The 20545-nt window shown below is 38.7% G+C and overlaps 2 protein-coding genes across 4 annotated transcripts in view; one reads left to right on the top strand and one right to left on the bottom strand.

The window, feature by feature from the left end:
* Positions 1–11256, bottom strand: part of LOC131928345 (neural-cadherin) — a 103232-nt gene extending 91976 nt beyond the window's left edge. Inside the window, exon 1 of one of the 2 annotated variants that reach the window (XM_059284347.1) lies at positions 10842–11256. The gene's annotated coding sequence lies outside the window, so the exon portion shown is untranslated. The remainder of the gene's footprint in view (positions 1–10841) is intronic. The other variant, XM_059284348.1, reaches the window with a different exon arrangement.
* The window catches only part of LOC131928346 (centromere protein L), a 35228-nt gene continuing 23714 nt past the window's right edge, over positions 9032–20545 (top strand). The window contains exon 1 of one of the 2 annotated variants that reach the window (XM_059284349.1): positions 9032–9558. In XM_059284349.1, the coding sequence (XP_059140332.1) occupies positions 9556–9558 (3 nt within the window). In that variant the 5' untranslated portion in view covers positions 9032–9555. Of the gene's footprint in view, positions 9559–18983; positions 19211–20545 lie in introns of those variants that run through there. The other variant, XM_059284350.1, reaches the window with a different exon arrangement.

Below are 20545 nucleotides of genomic sequence, written 5' to 3'. Positions count from 1 at the left end.
TTTGTTTTCAACAAAATTGGTACATTGATGTTTGGTACAGGACTGGTTTGGAATTGGTGAGGCAAAGTTAAACTAGGGTCAGGGGAGTTTTCAACGAGGCTGGTTTCGAAATTCGGCGATATATGTTTCGGAGTTGGATGGGAACGTTGTCACTTGTGACAGTAAACGAAGGGGGATAAATGTTTGTCTGTTACTTTGTCTGTCCAAGTAATAGTGTGGGTAGAGGTACGGTCTATCAAGCGGGTGTTTAGGGACGGGGGTGAGGGCGGCGGACAAAGTTGTCGATGTAGGTAGGGTGCAAGAGATATTCAACGAGGAGTGGCGTCTACAAGTTACATAGCCCAGTCTGTTGGAGTAGTGTCTAGGGGTTGTGATATTAGTTGAATAAATATTTGTCTTTAGGATTGTCATACAGCCTTTGTCTCTTAAATGGAATAGAATGGGTAGTGTTACGGTCTGTGTATCTAGCGGTTGGTATTGAGGTTAGGGATGGGAGAAGGGGAAAAGGGTTGTGGACAAAGGGAAGGGGAAGGGCGAATAGTGATAAAAATAACTCACCCAGCCCCTTAATCAATAAAAATTATTGATTTGTACTTTAGAGTTATTAGATTGAATGATATGTATGCTAATGTCATATCATATTTAGTTTTTACGTCATTATTTTGGTGAACTTTAAATGTAGACATTTTAAACGGTGTGTCATTTGACACGCCGTTGTTGTTTTTTTAAAACTTGAAGTTTATAATCTTAAGCAAATTTTTACTAAGGTGATCAAAAATTAAGATGACAATGTAAGATATAGAAAAACAAAATACATTGAGTGGTAAAAATAAAAAAATTGTCATTAGACGTAATGAATTATGTATAAGTAAACTTTCTTAAAAATTAAAGAAGTTCAAGTCAAAAAGAAGTTTTATGAAAACTGTAATACTAAAGCGAACATGGGAAGGTAATCTGCTGCAAGACTAAGATATATATTCGTCTTCCTTCTAGGTTCATTGCCTTTTTTGGTTGAGGTTAAACATCGCCATGTTTTCAAATATCGCGATGGACGTCACGTTCTCTCCCCTCTTACCTAGTAATCGCTTCCTCTACCTATTGTTTACAACACGCTTACAAAGAAACAAGTTAATTAAAAAGTCTAGTGACAATTTTAGCGCAATTTCCTTATGTTATTTAAAAATAGCTCTGTCGTAGCGTAAATCAAGAGCAGGGTTAGTAAAACCATTGGTTAGTTATTAAAACGTTTTTTATTAAAAAAAAATTTCAGTATTTTACATGTTTTATTTACAATAGAGTTACATGACTAAAAACCATTGCGCGCCTAGCTACTGAACGTGATGACGAAGCCATAGAACGTGATGGTGCAGCTATTGAACGTGATGACGCGTGTGGTGTGGTTGGAAAAAATGCCTACTAATTCGGTCCAAATTTTAATTAATTCAAAAATTTTTTTGTGACCGAACGAAAGGATATTTTTGAAAACTTTCTTCGGCAATATTATTCTAAATTATGGCAGGAATCGATTGGTACATGTTTCAAGTCGCTAAGTGGTCTGGTTGCCGAGATATGGGCAAAAAACTGCTTTTTTTCGAGGTTTTTTGGATTTTCCGGGAAATCCATGAAAGAAACCCGGAATTTTTATAGCCTATGTTCATCCTCGTAACTTGCTTAACATAATTGCTTTTGGAACTAGTCATCGATATTGCTTCGTTGAGGAGGAGATGCGACTTAAAGCTGCGGACACACATCCATCCATCCATCCATTCATTCATACATCCAGAAATGACGGGTTAATAAACGCAATTCTCCAGAATGGAAATTGCGCTAAAAATATCCCACCCCTCTACTTGAGACATAAAATACAATAGTGTATTGTGCCTTGTCGTCACAGGAAACAAAAACGGTGGCGTCTAATGTTGTTAACCCTTGTCTTCCTAAATTATTTTTTAACTTGTTAAAGAAATTGAATGTTTAGTTAAGGATTCTGACGCGAGTTTTTTCACAAGGGACGCTACTCGTGGCTGTAAACAAGGCTGTTCTAATTTTAGAACAGTTGTCTTTCCTCTCGTTTCTCTATTAGGGAAGACATGTGGGGAAGACACGCGACACGTCTTTTAAAATGTAAACAAACGTGCACGAGGTGCACTTAAAATAAACCCCGCTGCGAAAATGACAACGGCATGGCGACACTTTTTGGAAAACACGCTTTCATGTAAATAAAATAAGGATCGCTTTTGTTGTCACCATGATAATGTATACCTATAAGTTCTCTCCGCCTTTATCGACCTAGTATGAATTTCGCGCGCGCGCGCGTATGTGTGTGGTGGTCAGATCAAAAGAAAATCGGAACGGTCATAAAAAACTTAATTACTTTTCCAGACTTGTAAAAAACATGTCTACCCCGCATACCTCACGTACCAACGCACTAAGTCCCCCTGTCGCCCGCGCTTAATGGCTTCGCTTAATTACCTGCAGTGATCGCTTCAGTGAACCCGCTATTAAGCAACCACGGGCCGTGCAGGGGAGGTTCATGGGCGGATCGATACGTAACAGCTGTCGGTAATGAGTAACAGCTGTGGTTAAATCGAAGTCAGGACACAAAGAACTTTCTACTTTTGTCTACAATAGCACACCCCTACCCTCAACCCCGACCATCCCTCTCAATCCCCGACCATCGGTCTAAACCACCCTCACCCCTCTCCGTTTACTATTAAACATACATACAATCAAATAAACAAACCAACAAATTAAACAACAAAGAAAAGAAATATATCAAATAAATTAAACAAAGTAATTAAAATCAAATTAATTAAAATGAATTTCAAACAAATAAGCAAATTACGTAACTCGTTAATAAAAATTAATAAAAATAATACATTAAAATTACAAAATTAAAATTTAAAAAATTAAACTAATTAAAAAATCAAATCCACTCCCCCTCTCCCCCTCCCCCTCCCTCCCCCTCCGTCTGCCTCAAATCCACTCCCCCTCTCCCCTTCCCCCTCCCCCTCCCTCCCCCTCCGTCTGCCCAATTTTCCTACAAATTCTGGTGTTAGTATGAGTCGCGTCTGCTTTGAGCGCCTATTAAGTTTACAGGATGAAATTTTAAAAGCCTTTGATGAATTGGAAAAACGTTAATAAACAAATAAAATATAAGAAGAGTTTTGTTCTAATTTAGTGTGTGTGTGTGTGAATGTGTATACGTTTAACATAATCGTACCAAAAACTTAAAAACCCATGACACTGTATAAGTGTTAGTGGAAAGTGTGGTACCAGCTGTTGCACAGCTGTCAAACCGATCGGGGAAAACTCGGTGATGCATAACAAAATTTAATTAGGTGGACCATCATACTGATGGCCAGCGGCTGCGATCAATATAATACCCATCAATCACTACGCGGCGCGTGTCATGGTAACAGATGTTCCCATTTAATTAGGTGTGATGGCCCAGCGGCTGCGATCAATACATTCCCATTAAAAATGGGGAGCGCGTGTCAAAAACAAAGGATAGCTGGTGAATCGATACGTAACAGGTGTTACACGGCTGGTTAAATGGAAGTCATGCCACAAAGTATACGTTAGCGTTAGTCTTTTATTTTAAATACTATACATCAAAGAAAATAAATATATCAAACAAATAAAACAAATACACAAAGTAGTTAAAATCAAACTGCATAAAATGAATTTCAAACAAATAAACAACAAGTAAACAATCAAATTAAACAATTAAAATCAAACAAATAATCAAATTACGTAATATTAATTAATTATAATTTTAAAAACTCATTAAAACTAATTTAAAAAATTCGTTAAAATTACGTCACAAGGTCAATAAAAAATTACACAATATAAACAAAGTAATTAAATTAAATTCAAACTAATTAAAAATTACAAAATATAAACAAAGTAATTAAATTCATTAAAATCAAAAAAATAATCAAATTACGTGTAAGCCCTGCTAGGGGGGGGGGGGGATACCTTAAAATCTACCCTACCCTTCCCTAGGCTTATCTACTTTTAACTACTGTCCGGTCAGTGCAACCGTGGTCGAACCCACAGTGGTTAAACCCTAACCTTAGTCTAAATAATAAGCTACTAAAATAAAACAAAAAAACTTTAACAAAAATATAAAATTTATTTAACAAAATAATAAATATGGAACCAAAAGTTATTATTAAAAACCAGAATCTAGATCTAGACAAAACACTCAAGACATAGATCTACAAAACAAACAGAACTCAACGAAACAAAACACCCAATTTCGGACCACTGTCCTAGAAAGAGGAAAAATAAGACAAATCAATTAATTACTTTACAAAGAAAAGTTATATACAAAGCATTAAGCTGACACAATTGTCAGCCTAAACAAGAGGCTCTCATAAATGAAAGTAAAATCTACAATAATCCATGACTAAACCCAGGCCATCGTGCTACCACGTGGTCTGGATAAAACAAACATTGAAACTTCTCAAAGTCAAGACTAAATAGATCTAGTATATAGTCACTTTGTATACAAAATAAGCAAACAAAAATATGGAAAACATAATAAAACACTATAAAAATAACCCTACGTTACCATACACCACATAAACGTGACACAGAAACTCATCAACACACAGGCCTCGACATTCCAGCCGAATGTCCCTCCCTGTCGACACACCACATTCACGAACAAAGAAACCAATACTACGAACAAAGAAACCGATGCTACGCACAAGAAAATAGTCCCTAATACAACAATAACTTACATTCAGGACATAAAGCAAAGTGGAGCAACAATCCAAAACAAAGGTTGCATAAATAATAACATAAAAATATAAACAAGACACAATAACCAGGCTACAAACCATTGTAAAATCGAAATCATATCAGCGCCATAATAGCGGACTACTTAACTAAAAACCACAACAATCCTCAAAGGAACATAAAAAGCGACATTCGCCTTCTTAGTTACAAATAATTATAACAACAGATAAACACACTCCAGCCGCTCACATACACGCCCCTTAAAGCTTGCAGTCACCGCAAGCTAAATAACATGAAAAAAATTAGCCCACAGGGCACAATCATAATTTTACAAAAACAAAATTTTGCAAAAAAACTTGAAAAAATCAGCCCACATGGCACAATCATAATTTTACAAAAAACAAAATTTTGCAAAAAAATCAGACGATGTGGCTGTAGCAGCCGGCGGTACAACTTTGACCGGCCTTGGGGAGGGCGGTTGAGCCTTGGGAGGCACATATCTCCTAATCTGTGTACTGGCCACCCGGCGGGTGCCAGAAGGGCCATCTTTCTTTTTAATGGCGTAACCCCCGCCGGTGATCGGAGGTAATTCGACAACGACATAAACTGTCGGGCCGTCCAGGTCGGCCATTTTGCGTCTGCCAAGTGGGGGTTGTCTCAGAAGGACCAGGTCGCCTATGGCCAGTTCAGCTACAGGTGCCTTTTTGACCTGTTTGTCCTTCTTGCTTGACTCTGTCTGGGGGCATGCCCCAGCACCACCACCTGGTGCCTTAATTAAGGATGGGTTAGGTGGAACCATTGCCTCTAGTTCCTCAGATTGGTCCACCTTTACACTGGTTATGCTGGCGCGTAGGCAGGATGTTGGGCCTGATACCACTGACGGATCTGGGTGAAAAGGTTGGTCTAATGGCTGTACCACCTTGTCGTCCTTCATTCTGGAGTCTCCTTCCGTCGCCTGAATGGTTGGTACACCCTTGGCAGGCACCAGAGTCCTTTCGCGGGGGCGGAGGACCTTGTCCCCTCGCCATACCTTCGGTGTCACTTGATTCCCTTTGGGCACATATTTCTTTGCCATATGGCAATGACGGGCGAGGTGACCCCTCTGGTGACAGTTATAGCAGCCCTTTGATTGGACCTCCGTGCGCTTGCGAGGTGCTTGGCGCACATTGGACAATTTGGTGCCCCGCGTAAAGTGCTTCAGCAGAGCAGCAAGCTGCTCGGTGAGCCTGTTGACTTTGTCCTCCAGCTTGGACCTGAACGAACATTTTTCAATGGGCCTGGCATTTATTGCTGCCACGTAGGCAGGTCCAGCAAGAGGGTCCTCGTCTCCAGACCATCGAATGGCCGCATCACGTATGGCCAGGAAGGGGATCTTGGGGTCCCGGAAAATCAGCTCGTGCAGATGGCGTCTGACTGTGGCCTGGCTCAGGTTTTCCACAAACTGGTCTCGAAAAGGGGCGTGTATGTGAGCGGCTGGAGTGTGTTTATCTGTTGTTATAATTATTTGTAACTAAGAAGGCGAATGTCGCTTTTTATGTTCCTTTGAGGATTGTTGTGGTTTTTAGTTAAGTAGTCCGCTATTATGGCGCTGATATGATTTCGATTTTACAATGGTTTGTAGCCTGGTTATTGTGTCTTGTTTATATTTTTATGTTATTATTTATGCAACCTTTGTTTTGGATTGTTGCTCCACTTTGCTTTATGTCCTGAATGTTACTTATTATTGTATTAGGGACTATTTTCTTGTGCGTAGCATCGGTTTCTTTGTTCGTAGTATTGGTTTCTTTGTTCGTGAATGTGGTGTGTCGACAGGGAGGGACATTCGGCTGGAATGTCGAGGCCTGTGTGTTGATGAGTTTCTGTGTCACGTTTATGTGGTGTATGGTAACGTAGGGTTATTTTTATAGTGTTTTATTATGTTTTCCATATTTTTGTTTGCTTATTTTGTATACAAAGTGACTATATACTAGATCTATTTAGTCTTGACTTTGAGAAGTTTCAATGTTTGTTTTATCCAGACCACGTGGTAGCACGATGGCCTGGGTTTAGTCATGGATTATTGTAGATTTTACTTTCATTTATGAGAGCCTCTTGTTTAGGCTGACAATTGTGTCAGCTTAATGCTTTGTATATAACTTTTCTTTGTAAAGTAATTAATTGATTTGTCTTATTTTTCCTCTTTCTAGGACAGTGGTCCGAAATTGGGTGTTTTGTTTCGTTGAGTTCTGTTTGTTTTGTAGATCTATGTCTTGAGTGTTTTGTCTAGATCTAGATTCTGGTTTTTAATAATAACTTTTGGTTCCATATTTATTATTTTGTTAAATAAATTTTATATTTTTGTTAAAGTTTTTTTGTTTTATTTTAGTAGCTTATTATTTAGACTAAGGTTAGGGTTTAACCACTGTGGGTTCGACCACGGTTGCACTGACCGGACAGTAGTTAAAAGTAGATAAGCCTAGGGAAGGGTAGGGTAGATTTTAAGGTATCCCCCCCCCCCTAGCAGGGCTTACAAATTGGTAACACGAGTGGGGTCAGTGCTTTAGTCTAGGTAAATTTTTGTCTTTTTTTGATAGGGCTAGGTGTAGCTTAGTTTAATTTTTGTTCTTGATAGGCCCTTTATGGAACCATTTGTGTTTAGTTTTTGTTTAGTGTAGGAACCGTTTGTTGTTTAAAACACCCAATTCGGACGAGATGGCAGAGGTGGCACCAACCATCATCATCGTTCCACCCAGGGAGATCCTCATCAGGAAGTTTCATGGGGACAGCCATGGCTATGAGGTGGACCGGTTCATCAAAGAGGTCCAGTCCCTCTGGAGGGCCAGGGGAAACCTCTCAGTAGAAGAGAGGAAGGACCTCCTCTGGCAGTACCTGGGGGAAGCGGTGAGAGACGAGCTGAGCTGCAGGGGTGATGACCTGCAGCATGACCCAGAAGCCACCCTCAGGCTCCTCAGAGAGGTGTACGGCGAGAAGAGGAGAGTACCGCAGCTCATGGCCCAGTTTCAGATGGTTGTACAGGGCCAACACGAGTCGGTGAGGGCCTACTCGCACCGACTGCACAGGGCCTTCAAGACCCTGGTTACGAGGCAGAGTGCCCTGCAGGTCCCACAGACTGATGCAGGGTTTCTTCGAGACCAGTTTGTGGAAAACCTGAGCCAGGCCACAGTCAGACGCCATCTGCACGAGCTGATTTTCCGGGACCCCAAGATCCCCTTCCTGGCCATACGTGATGCGGCCATTCGATGGTCTGGAGACGAGGACCCTCTTGCTGGACCTGCCTACGTGGCAGCAATAAATGCCAGGCCCATTGAAAAATGTTCGTTCAGGTCCAAGCTGGAGGACAAAGTCAACAGGCTCACCGAGCAGCTTGCTGCTCTGCTGAAGCACTTTACGCGGGGCACCAAATTGTCCAATGTGCGCCAAGCACCTCGCAAGCGCACGGAGGTCCAATCAAAGGGCTGCTATAACTGTCACCAGAGGGGTCACCTCGCCCGTCATTGCCATATGGCAAAGAAATATGTGCCCAAAGGGAATCAAGTGACACCGAAGGTATGGCGAGGGGACAAGGTCCTCCGCCCCCGCGAAAGGACTCTGGTGCCTGCCAAGGGTGTACCAACCATTCAGGCGACGGAAGGAGACTCCAGAATGAAGGACGACAAGGTGGTACAGCCATTAGACCAACCTTTTCACCCAGATCCGTCAGTGGTATCAGGCCCAACATCCTGCCTACGCGCCAGCATAACCAGTGTAAAGGTGGACCAATCTGAGGAACTAGAGGCAATGGTTCCACCTAACCCATCCTTAATTAAGGCACCAGGTGGTGGTGCTGGGGCATGCCCCCAGACAGAGTCAAGCAAGAAGGACAAACAGGTCAAAAAGGCACCTGTAGCTGAACTGGCCATAGGCGACCTGGTCCTTCTGAGACAACCCCCACTTGGCAGACGCAAAATGGCCGACCTGGACGGCCCGACAGTTTATGTCGTTGTCGAATTACCTCCGATCACCGGCGGGGGTTACGCCATTAAAAAGAAAGATGGCCCTTCTGGAACCCGCCGGGTGGCCAGTACACAGATTAGGAGATATGTGCCTCCCAAGGCTCAACCGCCCTCCCCAAGGCCGGTCAAAGTTGTACCGCCGGCTGCTACAGCCACATCGTCTGATTTTTTTGCAAAATTTTGTTTTTTGTAAAATTATGATTGTGCCATGTGGGCTGATTTTTTCAAGTTTTTTTGCAAAATTTTGTTTTTGTAAAATTATGATTGTCCCTGTGGGCTGATTTTTTTCAAGTTTTTTTGCAAAATTTTGTTTTTGTAAAATTATGATTGTGCCCTGTGGGCTGATTTTTTTCATGTTATTTAGCTTGCGGTGACCGCAAGCTTTAAGGGGCGTGTATGTGAGCGGCTGGAGTGTGTTTATCTGTTATTATAATTATTTGTAACTAAGAAGGCGAATGTCGCTTTTTATGTTCCTTTGAGGATTGTTGTGGTTTTTAGTTAAGTAGTCCGCTATTATGGCGCTGATATGATTTCGATTTTACAATGGTTTGTAGCCTGGTTATTGTGTCTTGTTTATATTTTAATGTTATTATTTATGCAAACTTTGTTTTGAATTGTTGCTCCACTTTGCTTTATGTCCTGAATGTAAGTTATTGTTGTATTAGGGACTATTTTCTTGTGCGTAGCTTTGGTTTCTTTGTTCGTAGTATTGGGTTCTTTGTTCGTGAATGTGGGGTGTCGACAGGGAGGGACGTTCTGCTGGAATGTCGAGGCCTGTGTGTTAAAGAGTTTCTGTGACACCTTTATATGGTGTATGGTAACGTAGGGTTATTTTTATAGTGTTTTATTATGTTTTCCATATTTTTGTTTGCTTATTTTGTATACAAAGTGACTACGTACTAGATCTATTTAGTCTTGACTTTGAGAAGTTTCAATGTTTGTTTTATCCAGACCACGTGGTAGCACGATGGCCTGGGTTTAGTCATGGATTATTGTAGATTTTACTTTCATTTATGAGAGCCTCTTGTTTAGGCTGACAATTGTGTCAGCTTACTGCCTTGTGTATAACTTTTTACATTTTAAATTGATTTTTCTTATTTTTCCTCTTTCTAGGACGGTGGTCCGAAATTGGGTGTTTTGTTTCGTTGAGTTCTGTTTGTTTTGTATGTCTTGAGTGTTTTATTTTGTCTAGATCTAGATTCTGGTTTTTTTATAATAACCTTTGGTTCCATATTTATTATTTTGTTAAATAAATTTTATTATATTGTTTAAGTTTCTTTGTTTTATTTTAGTAGTTTTTTTTAATTTTAGACTAAGGTTAGGTTATTAACCAGTCTGGGTTTATCCGGGCTTGCACTGACCGGACAGTAGTTAGTTAGATAAGCCTAGAAGGGTAGATATTAGGTATCCCCCCCTAGCAGGGCTTACATACGTAATAAAAACTCATTAAAATTACGTAACTGGGTCAAAATAAAAAATTAAACTAATTAAAAAACTCATTAAAATTACGTAACTAGGTCACCTGCGGTGATTACGTCACAAGGTCACCGGTGGTGACCTACTGACCTACTGACCTACTCCCCATCCGCATCCCTGCGCATCCCTGCGCATCCTCCCCATCCGCATCCCCATCCCCATCCGCATCCCCATCCGGAGTATTTTACTATATCTCATTGCGCCAGGCTGCGGCAGGCTGCGCCTGCGCATCCGAGTATTTTGCTATATATCCTTTGCGCATCCTGGGTGCGCCTGCGCCTGCGACCCAAAAGTGACCTAATATACTACTTATAGACCTACTAGCCTACACATTAGGGCGGCCATAGACCTACTACACATTAGGACGGCTATAGACCTACTAGCCTACACATTAGGGCGGCTATAGACCTACTAGCCTACACATTAGGGCGGCCATAGACCTACTACACATTAGGACGGCTATAGACCTACTAGCCTACACATTAGGGCGGCTATAGACCTACTAGCCTACACATTAGGGCGGCTATAGACCTACTTCACATTAGACGAAGAAAACAAATACTGATTGTAAGTTTTAAAAAGAAATTTTAGCAAAGTGTGAGCAAACATACGATTTGAACTGACCTTATTCAAACTATTGCGTGAAATGTGACTTCTTCAAGAACTTACAATACACAAATGTTCGAACGCTTTAGCTTACAATACACAAATGGTCGAACGCTTTAGCTTACAATACACAAATGGTCGAACGCTTTTATTGGAGACATCCTGATTTATTTTTAGAAAGTTTCAAGTTTTTCAAATTTCCAACGAACACGTAATCAATGACATTTAGAATCTAGTGTGAGTCAACATTCTGTTTCATTTAGTAATCAATGACACTTAAGTGTGAGTCGACAATCTGTTTCCTTTAATAATCAATGACACTTTAGTGTGAGTCGACTTTTGTACTGAAATGTTGAGGAAAGGGCTCATCCCTGCCCCTTAAGTGTTGAAAACAAATGTAAAGTGTTGACACAATGTGAACTGATGAACACAAATGTGAACACATATGTGAACTGTTAACACATAAGAGACTATCCAGCTTAGCGCATCAAACCAAGCAACAGAGGCGTAGCGGCCTATGCCGACTCTGTGTCCTGTGTGGCCTGAACGATAGATACACATACAACAATATAGCTAGCGCAGTAAGTGTATCTGTGATACCTTTAATGATGACATACACAACATGCAACAATAGAGCTAGCCCAGTAAGTGTATCTGTGATACCTTTAATGATGGGGTAATATATTCTCAATTTACAAACTACAGAGATGGACTGGGCAATTTTATCCCACAAACACATATAACTTACTCCATTGGACCAACAATACACTCACACACACACACACTCATATATACTTATTTATTTAATTTATTAATTAATAAAACTATGCGTTCATTCATTTCATTCAATCAATCATTCATTTATTTATTTTAAATTATACAGTCAGTGATGTGTGGGAAACATGTTGATAAGTCAGTGATGTGTAGAGAACATGTTGATACAGTTAGTGATGTGTGGGGAACATGTTGATACAGTCAGTGATGTGTGGGGAACATGTTGATACAGTTAGTGATGTGTGGCGAACATGTTGATACAGTTAGTGATGTGTGGCGAACATGTTGATACAGTCAGTGATGTGTGGGGAACATGTTGATACAGTCAGTGATGTGTAGAGAACATGTTGATACAGTCAGTGATGTGTGGGGAACACGTTGATACAGTCAGTGATGTGTGGGGAACATGTTGATACAGTCAGTGATGTGTGGCGAACATGTTGATACAGTCAGTGATGTGTGGGGAACATGTTGATACAGTCAGTGATGTGTGGGGAACATGTTGATACAGTCAGTGATGTGTAGAGAACATGGTGATGCAAACAGAGTCAAGTGTAATAAGCCTGAGACGAGTGCCTCTTGATGTGTGTGTCGTCAAGTTGCTGGCAAGTGATTTAAATTTACTCGTTTGTATTTCATTCCTTTAAGATTTTAATGACTATGAAACCTCTCTCAAAATTGTTGAGGAAACAAAACTTTAAGACCTTGCTGTGATCACTCTTAAAAAAATGATGTTAGAACAGTCAGGTTCTATGTAAGCGATATATATATATATATATATATATATATATATATATATATATATATATATATATATATATATATATATATATATATATATATATATATATATATATATATATATATATATATATATATATATATATATATATATATATATATCAGTAGCGTACGCATCGGGGGAGCATGGGGAGCGGCCGCGCCCCCTCTGGCGATTTAGGAAAGTGGCACCTAATTGGAAACCTTTTTAAATTCAAAGGTTTAAGCAATGATATTTGTTAAAACATTATTTTTGGTCGGCACATCTATGTAAATCATAACGTTTATTTTCATGCAGAAATTAAGCATAATAGTACTCGACTAGTAGCGTCTACGTTTACAACACGTATTAACAACTGTATCAGTTTTTCATTTAAAAAAATAACCATTACGATGCATTGCGATGTTAAAAATACATCTATGGGCAGTACCCCTTGACAAGAGGGGTCTCCACTGTATAATGTATTTGCTTAAGAATTATTGAATTAGAAAATATTATACATAAATCTTCCTGAACTGGATACATATTTTTTAAGCTGCACACCTTTATGGAATGGGAATTCCCTTTACATCAAGATCTTCCTCTTCTATCCAATCTACACTCTCACCATTAATTTAATTGGCAATTATAACCATCAGTTCACGTGCAGCAACTCAGAGGCCTGATGCGCTGTAATGGCACAATTGATGATTCCTGTTTGTGAGTTAAGGAATGGTTGCGCAGCATAACCAATGAAGAGAAGTATGAATGACACTTCTTACAAACCCTGTCGCTGATCACGGATTGAACAGACGGACAATACAAATCATAAGGGATTGTGCGATAAGGATTTGAAGAGCGGGGAAGGATTTCATCCACTTTTATACTTTGAGCAACAAAAAAGAGATGGAAATTTATATGAAGAGCCATCTGTTGAACGCTCAGGTATTGTTAGTCCACAGCTTGTGGCTTTGAGCAACATTTACCATCCATGCATTTAACAATCTGAGTCAAATACTGGCTAGTTCTCACGAGAATATCGTGCCAACGCTGATCTTTTGAGAGCAGAGAAGTTTCAAGTTCAGACTCTTCTAGATCTATGTATGCTGCCACTGTAGGAAACGTATCCACTGTCAAGTGTGACCATATTTCTGCCAAAGTGTTTCCGGCAAACTGAAAATTCTTCTTCTCTAAATCTGTGTCTATTGTGACTCCTCTTTCATCCAAATGACTGCCGTAGTGGTCATGGGGTAAAACTAATTCTATGAGCTCATTGCTAAGTGGCGCCATTTTTCTTTCAACCCTATTAATTGCACTTCTTCCTGGTGCATTTGTAGCAATGAACAAACCATCATAGTTCTGATTGAGAAAGTGGTGTACCGCAACTTTGATCACCTTTTGATACCTAGGATTTTCGTCTGGGCCACCATCAACCGTCAACACTAATATTGGTTTAACAATTTGATCCACACCGCTTTTTGTGATATCATCAAATTCATGTCAAGTAAGTAATTTTTCAAAATCAAGTCCATGACTAAGCGCTGTGGATGAGGAATGTTTACCAGATCTGATTGATATGTATGTTGGGCCGGAGTATCCAACAGCTTCTCGATTTCCCAAGGCGTTGGGTTGAATTTTTATCCCGCCATAAACTGAAGGGATCAGCTTATGTCCAGCAGCCACAACCCAGTCATGGTCAGGCAAGCTCACCCTGTATTCCACGTGCATGAGCAATGGACTCTGTTTTTTAGCTGCTGTCAACCCAAGCGGAACGCGGGCCTTGTCATCTTGACTTACAAAGCATACCTCATTCGGTCCAAGCATGGAAGCTAACTCTTCTAGGTGATGCAGTGTTGCCGCTGTAAACAAGCGATCAATGTGATTTGCATGGCAATCGTTTTGCGCTCTTATCAGTTTTACTGGGACTGTCGATACATGTCGTTGCCCTTCATGAGAAGAAGTACGTCTTGGCAAAAGTCGAAGGTACAGCCCACTTCTACTAATTATAAACCCATCCTGTTTTAACTGATCAGTTAGCTGATCTAATGTTTTAATAGTTTTGTAGACTTCGTTCTGCCTCCTCTCGTGTGATGCTGATCCATGCATAGCAATGTTTATGATAGTTTCCAATAAAGAAGATTGATCTTCTTCAATCCTTGGCCTACCAGAATTAGATCTAACATTCAAAGTGGCGCGTAGCCCCGGATTCTCTTCAAACAAAGCATTCAGTTTTCTTTTCTTTTCATTTCGAGCTTTCTGAGATCTTATTTGATCAGATATCTTCCTCTTTAGCTTTTTTTCCAAATCACTCTTTTTCTTTTTTTTTTTCTTTAAGCTCCATGTTCTGTTCTTGCATTAACATTCCGCGAGTTTGTCGCTCATACAAGCCGGCTAGATCAGAATTCAGAATCTCAATATCTGATTGTAAGTTTATCTGGACTATATCCTGCTTAGATGTTGATAGTTTGATGGTAGAGGGTTTGAAATCACTGACTTCATGAGCATCGTTCACTTTTTCATCTGACTTCAGTGACTTATTAGGTATTTCTTTTGCCAAATCATAGGGTGTTTTCTTATTTGTAGATGTAGATACAGATGTTTGTTTGACCCAAAACGTCAAAAGTGAGCCTTTTTTAGCGGCAGCAATTTAGCTCCTGCAGCCAGACTTCCGCTTTCAAGTGCAGATCTGAATAGCTTTTTAGTTGAGTCCACTTTTCAACGACTTCTTCTTGGCAAATCTTTTTACTTTTTTAAGGATATGCCAGCTCGTAGGCATCAAAAATACATTGGAACATTTTATTTTTACCCATCATTAACTGTCGATTTTTAAGCAGAATATATGAGATTATTAGATCTACCTTTCAATTGAAAAGCCTCACACAGACAAAGTTTATTCAGCGAGACACGTGTAGGCCTATTTGAGTTGATCGAATAAACACGCATCACAAGCTGACCCTACACACATACGCTTTTTTTGGCCGCACCTACAAAAATCACGTGATCTCGATTTTGGAACTGATCGTACTAGTTATTTTTCCTCTAGATCGTTCAACAAGCATGAGCTATCGGCATGAACACCATGATGTAAGGGAGACAAGGCGTGTCATCAAGTCGCAGCCCTAAGTGTGAACATAAGTTCTGTAAATAGTTTTTAAATATAGTATTCGGGAAACGGGGTTTAAAGTTTTATTATGGCTGCCCTACTCTGTAAACTTCAAAGAATAGCAAGAATTACACTGGTACCCCTGCCTTACCCTCACTAGTTGACATGCTTCCGACCTTTATTCAAATAGCACTATTGACAAATTTGCATATACGGCAGTCTACTACACAACACACATCGTCAAATTATAGGGCAATTTAATTAGAACAAATATATATTTCACAATCTTTTGACAACTTAGAAGTATCGCAAACAATGTAAAAAAAATATTTAGTATTTAGTATGTTTATTTTTCTAAAAACTAAAGAAATGCATGTTAATCAATTCGTGGAATTAAGACAACGTGACGTCACACTGTCTCTAACCCCCTCCCCCTCGTCACACATCGTCACAAAAGTTTGAACCCCCTCCCCCCCCCCCCTCCCCCTAGGCGTGTGACGTCATTTATGGACGACCCCTATGTTACAGAACATGGAGACACCATCGAAAAATTTATTCGATTTTGAAAACTTCCAAAAGCTAGTGCAGAGGTTGTTTTTTTTTCCAAACCGTTCTTACGGCAGTCACAAATTTGGGGCTGTCAATGAACTATGATCAGTCCTATGATGGAGCAAACACGATGTCTGCTGAAATATCAGGCCTACACAAATAGTTCCACATGCACTCTTCACACACTACAGTGCTCATAATTTAAAAATTACATCATAGAACAAAATTGTTATCAAATGTGTTTAAATAGGATATAGTAATTAATGGGGTTTTTTTTTCAATTAATTCAAAATAAAGACAGTTTTGGAAAACTCAGTAAGCAAAAACAATTTCGTCATTTACGAGTCTTATGTATTCAAATCTTTAGAATAGACATTTAATGCTATTGTAAAGTAAACTGTACCTGGATGCAAAATAAACAACTGACTACGCACTATATATATATATATATATATATATATATATATATATATATATATATATATATATATATATATATATATATATATATATATTTTTTTTTTTTTATTTATTTATTTATAAAATCTATATATAGAATTCTCTTCTGGGAGACGTTAGAAAGCAAGCTGTAAGCGCGCCTTGCAGTCCCTTCTCTTCCTCTCTAGGCATATCGCAACCACCCCACCCCTACATGGTCTGGTGAGCTGTGGTTCACGCTTAATATTTACAGTCGTGGAGCCGGGCTTAGTAAGGGCTATTAGGGGCAGATAATTTAGTGTGAATCTATTTTAAACTTAAGGGAGGTAACTAAGAGGAGGTTGCTTTCAGGGGGGGGGGGGGGGTTGGGGGAAAAGAGGGGGGGGGCGGGTTATCGTCCTTAACGAGCAACTGATAGTGTTTTAAAGCAAATATTATCAGTGGCAGCATTTGGTACTGTCGAATTCACAAATTATGAATTACTGAAAAGCAGAAAATAAAACAACTAAATGGCGGCGTATGCTGCGTCGCGGGTCAGCTCGTATAATATAAGCGGGCTGGTAGTGCGTCAGTCCTTCCGTCATCGCTATAGATTTTGGAACCATAAAAGTAAACATTTTTTTTTGCACGCTATGTCATCATTAAAGGGATCACATATACACTTACTGGTTTGCTCCATGCAGAGCTTTTCTGTGCGTTGCAGTATCTTATTATCAGAAAGGGAATTTATTCAACTTTTTTTTTTGTAATTCTTGCAATGGACGTAATTTAAAAATAAATTTAACTCATCAATAATTTAAGTTAGTTTTTTTTTATTACTACCGCATTGATTATTATATGTTAAAGATTCATAATTAAAATAGAAAAATGTTAAGATTATTTATATTATTTTCTAATTAGTCTATGATTTCTCAAAATCACTATTTTACCACGTTTTCTTTAACTTGCTTTCTCTGTTTGTTTATTTGTTTGTCTTTCCAATCAAATCTTGCGATCGAAATTTCTGGCACTTCCCAGTTAGCTAGCGCGCTGAAATTTTCAGGGAAGCTTTCTTTTGGATGACCATAGAATATGCAATTGTTATTATTACTAAATTGATCAATGGAAACATTTTATTGAGCATTTTAGACCGCTATATAATCTATATATATAATTCTCCTCTGCGAGCCATTAGAAAAAAACCAGCGACGCGTAGCTAGCCTCTCTCTTGCCGCGCGCAGTGAAGCGAACGATCCCACTTCGCGACAGCCTTAGGGGCAGATAATTTAGTTTTAACCGACTTTAAAGTTACAAGAGATAACTATTACCACTGGTGGCCAGTTTGGGGGAGACGATATGGTCGAGTGGTTGGGCACACGATTGCTATCCCACTCAACACGGGTTCAAATCTATGTGTTCTAGTCAGTAACGTATTCACACAACGTGTTTTTTACGAGTTGTCTTTTTACGAGTTGTCTTTTTACGAGTTGTCCTTGTTTACCCAAAAAAAAGTGAAAAGATAAAATCGATAGCAAGATTTTAATGCAAACAAACAGACAAAGACTAAAAAGTAGAAAATAATAATCATTAAAAAAGTTTTAAAAAACCCACGTTTTCTGATTGAACTAAAAAGTAGAAAATAAATGCTATACATCACAATAATGCAAGCGATCACTCTACTAAAAGCGATCAAAAAAGTGGGGCGCCGTGATTTTCTTAAAGTTTCTAATACTGTTGACTCTCTACAAGCTCCCTAATAAAAGTCAATAGTATTATCTAATCAATAGTAATATAACTTTTACTTCGGCGCCCCACGTTTTTGATCGCTTATAGTAGAGTGATCGCTTGCATTATTGTGATGTATAGCATTTATTTTCTACTTTTTAGTTCAATCAGAAAACGTGGGTTTTTTAAAACTTTTTTAATGATTATTATTTTGTTTTTGTTTTTCGGTGTTGACAGATGGTGAAATGTTAGAATTATTGTATAGAGAATGCTGGAAAGGCTCTCTCTGGGCGCGGACGCCTGGGAAAGCGTGTTTTTCGGTGGTGATTCTAATTATATTGCCAATGTGTTTTCTTAGAACCATAAAAGTAAACACCACTTGCCGTACATTTATTTGCATCGCATTGTTTTATTGTAAGTTATGGAGTAGGATCTATTTATGTGACTTAAATTTTTTATGCTGGAAAGGCTCTCTTTGGGCGCGGACTCCTAGGAAAGCGTGTTGTTCGGTGGGGATTCTAATGTTGTGGTTGTGTTGTGGTTGTGTTGTAATTGTGTTGTGGTTGGGTTGTGTTGTGGTTGTGTTGGGGTTGTGTTGTGGCTGTGTTGTGGTTGTGTTGTGGTTGTGTTGTGGTTGTGTTTTGTTTTGTTTGCGTTTGTGTTTGTGTTGCGTTTATGTTTGTTTTGTTCTGTTCCCAAGTTTGTACATTTAAAAAAAAGATTTACCGTGGCGGAGCACGGGTATGCAGCTAGTATTTAATATAACGCTGCTGAGTGGTAGTGTGTCAGTCCTCGTGTCATTAGGTTTTGTTACTTAGATGAATATTTGAAACTCTTTTGTGCATAAAGAGAACTGGTGGCATTGTTATTAAAATTGCGGACGGAAAAATTTGAAGTTGAACACAAAGTGGTGAAATCTTGATCTTTAAGTCAGATCTAATAAAAAATTATGTTATAATTATTAATGAGAAGTCTATGCTACTACTAGAAACTAGATTCTAGATCTAGTCTAGAAAGTCTAGATCCTAAGTAGTAAAAGTACTAAATCTAGATCTTCCAGTAAGTAGGAGTATAATTAATAAATAATTATTGTTAGGCCTATATTTTTTCATCCCGATCTTCCTGCCTCTAAGTATTATATAAGTAAGTTTAAGTTTGATCAACTAACAACAGCATTCTTAATAATCTTATGGAATGTGCAAACAAATCTCCTAATTTTTTATTTCAAAATATATTTACATAGGGGCCTACCCATCTTTAATTTTTTCAGCTCTAGTTCTAGTTTTGCAGAATATGTTTTTCCTAAAATCCAATTTTGTCAGACTGACAAGAGTCAGACCTAGGTTACCTGTCTGTTGAAGTTGAGTCTGTTGTTATACGCTAGCATTGTGCTAACTGTAATTTTAAGTATTCAAGTTCTACTTACCCTTAGATATAGTTATATGCTGAAAATCAGAATCCATACACAATTCAATTCACACATTAAAACGTTGATCTGATAACTTCATTTCCTTATTACAAAATGGCTTTTATATGGACTCTACTTCACCTGCCCAAAATAATGAGGCAATTATATGCACATAACAGTGTTCAAGTCATTTACTTTAGATTTCTAACTTTGTAGTTCTTTCATTTGCTATATTTATATAAAATATGGCTCTAGAAACATTTTCATATTTGTGCAGCACACAGTTTTTTTGGGGTTATGGGAGGAAGCCAACACAAAAATATAACTTCTCTATTATTTTTATTCATTTCAACAGCATTTACAAGTTCTATATATCATTCTAGCTAAACTCTGCAAATATGAACAAAATACAACTGCAAGTAAAATAACTATGCTCAATTTATTCAGGTAAACCATGACTTGTCACAATTGGCCAATGCAAAAACAAGGGGATTCCACCCCTCACAAAAAAATTTGCTAAAAAAAAAAAACTATTTGAGCTAGACAGAAAATCTTTTTTGTTTTGTTTTCATATAGTTGAGCTCTACAAGAATATTTAATTTTTATTTTTATATGATGATTAGTGTTTTTTTTACCAAAATCCCTACTAAAGGGCAGTTTGATTTAGCTAGATTGCTGCTATATCTAGGACTATTGCACCGTATTGTGGCACAGACAGACACGCCTGATTTAATTTAGTGAGCGACTGTAACGCCCCGTCTTATTCATTGTCTATCACATTACTATTTAGAACGAACATAGTTGCCATAGCGCTCACAGGAAAGACCAGGGCGCCAAATTGCATCCTGCCGTGGGCCGCCCTTGAGAAATTAAATCCCTCGGGAGTATTCATCAACTCCCTAAAGTTTTATGGCACTAGAAGGTCCAACATTAACGCTTCTTTGTATTGACTAACATATCAATATTTTATTTGAGCTCATTTTTGT

This window comes from Physella acuta, unplaced genomic scaffold (assembly GCF_028476545.2).
Source record: "Physella acuta isolate Inbredline_101_S28 unplaced genomic scaffold, ASM2847654v3 ptg001487l, whole genome shotgun sequence".
NCBI classification, from domain to species: domain Eukaryota; kingdom Metazoa; phylum Mollusca; class Gastropoda; family Physidae; genus Physella; species Physella acuta.
Note: the sequence above shows the minus strand (reverse complement) of the source record. Positions and strands in the feature narration are given on the sequence as shown.